The sequence below is a fragment of the Zonotrichia leucophrys genome, chromosome 17, assembly GCF_028769735.1.
Source record: "Zonotrichia leucophrys gambelii isolate GWCS_2022_RI chromosome 17, RI_Zleu_2.0, whole genome shotgun sequence".
In the NCBI taxonomy this organism is placed as follows: Eukaryota; Metazoa; Chordata; class Aves; order Passeriformes; family Passerellidae; genus Zonotrichia; species Zonotrichia leucophrys.
Genome location: NC_088186.1, coordinates 2,224,682 through 2,231,455, shown reverse-complemented (window position 1 = coordinate 2,231,455; position 6,774 = coordinate 2,224,682). Strand labels below are relative to the sequence as shown.

Below are 6,774 nucleotides of genomic sequence, written 5' to 3'. Positions count from 1 at the left end.
CCATTCCTGGTGCCAAGGGAACCCAGAGTAAGTAATTTCTCAACTGTTTCCTTAATCTGGGGTTTTGTGAACAGAACTGAGGTCCAAGGGCAGTATGGGGGAGCAGGATCTCATCTGTCCCTCTGCCTCTGTCCCAGTCCTGCCACGCCACCAGCACTGGGCACCTTTCAGAGCCGACGGGCTCCAGCATCTTCCCCCTCCTGACTCCGTGGCTCTCCTGCAAAAAAAACCCCAAAAAAGCCAAGATCCCGGCGTGACACTGCCTTGCGGGGCTACACCTGAACGCTTTCCCCGCACAAAACCTTGCAGCTTTAACCAAAAGCAAAGCGGGAATATCTGCTGCCGGCATCGCCCCGCAGCCCCCGGCCCCCTCCTCCGCATCCCTGATGTCACTCGGCAGGAGCGTGAGTCAGCCGCAGTTGCCGTGGAGATGCCGGCGATGCCGGGGAGCGCAGCGCTGCCCCGCTGCCCCCAGCCCTGCCCGGGGAGCGCCGGGCACCGAGCCCCCCGGCGCTGAGCCCGGGCCGTGCCATGGGCTCCCATGCCACGGGGAGCTGCCCCGAGCCCCCCGCGACCCCCGAGGCTGCGAGGATGGCGGCGGCGGGCGGTGAGTGAGCGATGCTGCCGGGGATTCACCGCTCAGGGGCTGCTCCCGGGGGGCTTGGGGCGGTTCGGGGTCTCGGAGCTGCCGTGTGTCCGCTCGGCAGGACAGACAGCGGCACCAGTGCCCCAGCCCCGCGGAGAGGGGCGTCCTTCGCAGCTCCACGTGCTCCTGGGGGTCTCATCGCCCCGGTTCCAGGGCCAGCTGAGGGGCACGGGCTGCCCTTAGCCAGTTCTGATCCCCGGGGAGGGAATGGAGCCTGAGGCAGGAGGTGCTGGGCTGGCAGCAGCCTTGGCACGCGTGGGGAGCGGGCTGGCATGGCACAGCACGATGGCACCAGGGCTGGGATGGCACAGCACGATGGCACCAGGGCTGGGATGGCACAGCATGAGGCACCAGGGCTGGGATGGCACAGCACGGGGCCCTGGAGCTGGCATGGCACAGCACGATGGCACCAGGGCTGTACAGCCCCACCCGTGTGGGCAGCACCCACAGCTGATGGCCCAAGTGAGCGGCTCTGTGGATGGGGACAGAGGGGCCAGCCCTGTCACAGCATCACGAGCCATGTTGTGTCCATCCCCAGGTACTGCTCATGGTGTCGTGGTCACTCTCCTTGCTCAGACCCGTCCTGGTGTGGGGCTGTGTCCTGCCCACATCTCTGCCAACCTCGGCAGGTGCCAAGGCCATTGGAAGGGGTTGCGGGGGTAATCTGGGGATGGGCACCCCAGGGCATGCAGGACCCCCTGTGTGTGCCCAGCTCTGCAGCAGGGATGGACACTCTGTGTGCCCCTGGGCTTTGCCATCCCTGCCAGGAGAGTGGGGACCAGGCTGGGCACTGCCCACCCCTGTCCTGGATCCTGCTCTGAGCTCCATCAGCCAGAGCTCACTGCCAGGGGATCAGAGGCTCTGGCATGGTTTGCTTTCCTGCTCGGTGTCTCAATTTTACAGTCGTCAAGTTCTTGCTGTAAATAAGACCTGGATGAGCAGGATGGAGATGTTTCAATCCCTCTGACTAATTTGTACATTCCCATATTTGTCTGGCTGCAGATTTAAGAGTGTTGGAGCATGTGCAAGCTGGCTGGGGCCCAAGCGGGTGAGGAGGGCAGTGCTTGCCTTGGCACCTCCCTGCAGGCAGGACAGGAGGGGACAGGGCTGCCAGGTGAAGCCTTTGGCTGTGGCACAGAGCTGGCAGCAAGGGGAGCTGGGAGCTGCATCCCACCAGAAAACCAGGAGCTAAAAATACTGAACGGGAATGAGGCAAAATGCAGTGGGAAGCCGCTGCCCACCCCCGCCAGACCTGCTGTGGGGGAATTAGAGGAGCTTTCATTTGCTTTTGAGGCAGTTTTTGCTGGACTGAAGCACATCAAAATCACCCAGAGCGAGTTTCTGTGCTGGCCCCAGGTTTATATATGTGGAGGAAGAAGCCTTGAAATCCAGAAATGACAGCCCTGTCCTCAAAATATCCTCTGTATTGCAGGGCCATAGCTCAAACCTGCCACAGGGAATGGGGAGTGCTGGGTCAGGTACATCCCTCCCGTGGCTGGGATGGATTTTCCAGGGCCTGGCAGGCAGCGTTTGCCTCTGTGCATCCCCTGGGGGACCTGGAACAAGGCAGCCCTGGATTTGTTCCCTCCCTCTGTGTGATGGATGTAGAACATTTTGGTAAAATCACCGTGTTGTAACCCTTTTGGAAAGGGTTGGCTGAGTTGGCTGTGAATTCCCAAAGGTAATGCTTAGCAGGGGATCAGGATGTTGTTTTTGAGGACAACCACGTGCCAGCTCATGGCAAGAGGAGGGCTCTGTGCCATGCTGATGGATGCCAGGCTATTCCTGTGCCAGGGATTTTTACTGCTCCACAATCTCAATGGCATTTATTGGGATGGTGATGCTGAGTAGGTTCCATTTTGCTCTGGGCTCCTGCACTTTGCACGGCCAGGAGCAGGGGGAAGATGTTGTATATTGTAATACAATTATTTTTTCCTTGGTTTTTGTTTTTTCTCCTGTCTTTCATTTATTCATTGATTTCCTCTAATGTTTAAGTGGTGAAAAAGTAAGGGATAAGTCATTCTGTCTTTGCATAGTTGTACAGTTGTGGTAAATATAGTTTTACTCAAAGTGTCCTTAGGAAAAAAATGCATTTTAGAAAGGAATTATCTGGGGAAAAAAAATCAACAGTCCCAATTGAAACTGATTTGTTTGAGCACTACCCAAATGTAGTTGCTAAAAGTGGTTTAATGAATATAAAGATACATGGGAAGATAGAAACATCTCATTTGCTCATTAATTAGATCATGACAACACTCAGAACCCTTTCAGCGCTCACCCAGCTCGTCCCTGGGGTCTCCCTGCGTGGGGTTGCCTGAGGAATGACAAGGCATGGTGGGATGAGACTCCCAGGAGAACCTGCTGGGCTTGAATGCTATTGACCCATTATCCTCCTAAACATAGTCCAGGGACTTTAAAAATAAATAATCTCATGGATAAAAATATCTTACAGATGAAACCCCCTCCTGATATTGATGTGGGCTTCCAGAGCTGTGGTTGCTGGAGGTAACCCGAGGCCTGGGGATGGAGCATCCCGCTCCCCAGAGCTGGGGAAGGAAGCTCTGGCTCCCAGCAAGGAAGGCAGGCAGGCTGAGCTGTCACCCCTCCCTCTGCCAGCTCTTCCCCCTGGCAATAACAGAGTCATTAATTAATGTTTGCACAGCACTTTGAAGATAAGTGCTGAACACAAGGATTCTTTTAAAAGTGATGGGGCTTGTCCCTGGCTGGGGGAAGCCCCTCTCTGTGAGGAGCAGAGCTGCCTGTGCTCCCCGCCCATCCCATTTCTTGGGTTTGATACACATCCAACACTCCAAGCAGCGGAAAAAGAAATAAATCTGAATAACTTGTTGCGCTCATCAGCATAACAGCTGAGTTGCATATACATCACCTTTGAAATAACACAAAAGCATGAATGAAATAGAGCCCTACTACCTGCACTTCATTTGTTTTCTTTATTTACATGAAAAATGCTGCTCGTTGCCTGTGGTTCCCTGATGCACAAGGCCTTGCCACTGCATATTCCTGTGGAGATAAGGAGCTGCTGACAGCGGCGCTGTGCCTCAGAAACGTTCCCGTGCTGCTGGGAATGGCACTGAAGTGACGCTGCCATTACCGAGAATAATGTCCTGCTCTCTGCTCCCCGAGGCTGCCCTGCTGATGGGCTGTCACAGGAAACTACTTTGTACAAGGGAGGAAAAGACACGTGGAGCTGTCAGAGCAGCAAGAGCATGAGGAGGCTGCCAGCCCTCCCACTCCCCCTCGTGTGATGGGACCCAGGCTCCTGTCAGTCAGGAGATATTTCAAATGTCTTCTTGACCACATCTCCTTTTCTTTCTGGAATTTCTAGTAAGATGTAACTTTTGTTTTGATCTCTGTGGTATGTTTAGGATACCAATCCGATGGGCACAGAGGAGACAGACCCCAGGCAGTGCCAGCGTTGGCCCCACGCGGTGACCTCGGGCTGTGCCCAGGCTCTAAGTCAATCCTGGCTGGGGATATTAAGTGCTCAGCACCGGGGCAAACGAGGCCCTGCAGAACTAAGCACAGGCAAGCAGCTCCAGCAGGGTTCAAAATTAGTCCAGGCTGAAAATAGGGCCCTGAGGAGAGAGCTGCAAGCAGCCAGGGCTGTGAGTGAGCATGAGCTGCTCGCTGCTCTGCTGGGGCCATCCCCAGCTCTCATGGCTGTCTTGGAAATTTTGCAAGGATAAAAGATAGAAATGTTCATTCATCTGAGTGTTTTCTCTGCCTGCTCTGCAGAGCACAGGCAGCAGCTGTTGGGCAAGACTGAAGGCAAAAAATCTCTTCCCAGAGAGAGCCACCTGCCTTTATTGGCTGCTGAGGACAAGCTGTGGCTGCCCATCCTTGGAAGTGCTCCAGGTCAGGTTGGATGGGGCGTGGAGAAACCTGGGACAGTGGAAGGTGTCCCTCCCACTGCAGGGGTTTGGAACAAAATGATCTTTAAGGTCCTTTCCAACACAAACCATTCCAGGAATGGAAGCTCTTCCTCTACATACCCAGGACCTATCTTCAGCCTGTAAGTCCCAGGCCACAGCACATTTATATTTTTACAGAAGATACTATTTTTTACAGCATTAATTTAGATCTGCTGTCCTTGGGGACATCAGGTATTCTGGGAACTGATACTCTTATTCTATTTGTAGTCTCTCAATATTGATAATTGAGGTGAGGTGGAAGAAACCAAAATCCCAGGCTTTTATCCAGAAAACAAGCACGAGGGTCCAGCTTTGCTACCTGCAGTGAGTGTCATGAGTGAATATGGTGATTTCTCAAAGGCATTGCCTGCCAGTAATTAACCTCAGAGCTCTGCTGGAAGACAAGTTGTGTCAGTTCACGTGTACACCCACTCAGAGCGTGAGGAATCCAGGAGACTAATAGGAAAATTATTTCATGTACAAAAGCAATGTATTACCATCTTCCAGAAGAAAAGCCTTGGAGCACAGAAAGAAACAAGCAGCACGCAAATTACAGATGAATTTGTTGCTGCTGAATATGGGAGAGTCATTTATTTTCTCATGGAAAAGGCAAACACGCTCAGCAATGCACTGGTGACCCTCCCACTTTAAATGCAGGCTTTTTATCTCCAGGACAAGTTTGAGGACGCTGGTGTGGGATGATGCCGAGTTCTTGACAAACCACTTCATCATCACCCAGAAAGTTTCCCAAAACATCAATTTTGGCTTCCACTTAAGGACATGCAAATGGCCTCAATAGCAGAGTTGGAGGGAATTACCACAGAGGAAGAAGTGGAGAACATTCCACACAGACTGGAAGAGGTGCAGAGAGGAGCAAAAGGGGCAGAGCAAGAGGGAATTCCAGGGCCAGGATCCTCCGTGCAGCAGAGGCCTGGGAAAGGAGAGCACTCCCCTTTGTACTTTTTCCGTTTTTTATTCCAAGAGTTTCAGGAGTTGCAGTGATACTGGCTTGGTTTTGTGAGGGTTTTCTGTCACCTTCCCAGAGCATATTTTTGTTCCTGATAAGTTTAACAATTGGATCCATTCTCTACCTCAAAGAAAAATATGTCAGAGGAAGATGCAGGTCAGTTTTCTCCTGCTTACACCTTCACCCTCAACACAGGTCACCTGCTCCAGGAATCCAAGGGCTGTTCTGTTCCTATTGCCCAATCCACCAGGAAAATGAAAACATTCTTCTCAAATATAAGGGGATTTGGAGTCGGCCTTAATGCTTAATCTAAAAACAAGAGCAGCTTGTTCTGATGATAGCCCCACAAACTGACAGCCTGCAACCACTGTGTTGAAAACCAAACCCTTCGAACAGAGATTATTAAACAACCAGCAGGTTGTTTGCAAAGACAATTTAATTGCACACAGTCCTGCAATATGGAAGAGTGATGGAGGCTGGAATAACCTTTGGACACCAGATTGTATTTCCTGGTGACACAAACAAAGAATGCCCTCCCCTTGCACTTTGAGAAGACACAGGGAAATGAACGTTAAATCTTAAAACAGACCCAAATGAATCTTTAATGATTCTGAAATATTCATATAATCTACATGCAGCAGGAAAATAATTTATGAGAATCATAACAAAATTAGGTAGAATAAGGTCAGTCTGCTATCGCTGTTGTGCAGCTAAACTTATAATCATGGTTTCAGTAGATGGATATGAAGATAATTCATCTGGCCAGCACAGGCATTAAAGGCTCGAAGCTCAATCATGCAGCTTCACTTTTCAGACGAGCCCTAAAAGTCTCTTGTCAAGTGAGCTAATCTGCAGGATCCGGTTTTGATCACGAGCCTGGTACACAGTGGTGGCCAAAACTGCACAGAGCTTTGGGCACCACAAGATAAGCAGGATCTAAAGCTGTCAGAGAGCATCCAAGGGAGGCCATGGGGATGGCTGGGTGTCTGTGCGGGGACACGGCTGCACTCAGTGATGCTGTGGGTAGCTTCCAGCTCAGGATATTCCATAATTCAACTCTAGAACTTGATCCTGTAGGTTCCTTACAGCTCAGGATATTCCATGATTCTACTGTAGGACTTGATCCTGTGGGTTCTTTCCAGCTCAGGATATTCCATGATTCTATTCTAGGACTCTGTGACCCCTGCTTGCTGTGCAGACAGCAGGACAATGGGAGATGGGGCTGAGAG

At 51.6% G+C, this 6,774-nt stretch overlaps 1 protein-coding gene across 2 annotated transcripts in view; it reads left to right on the top strand.

Annotated features, from left to right (window-relative positions):
- Positions 1-431: 431 nt before the first annotated feature.
- Positions 432-6,774, top strand: part of CAMSAP1 (calmodulin regulated spectrin associated protein 1) — a 34,668-nt gene continuing 28,325 nt past the window's right edge. For both annotated transcript variants that reach the window (XM_064727423.1, XM_064727422.1), the window contains exon 1: positions 432-607. In XM_064727423.1, the coding sequence (XP_064583493.1) occupies positions 542-607 (66 nt within the window). In that variant the 5' untranslated portion in view covers positions 432-541. The remainder of the gene's footprint in view (positions 608-6,774) is intronic.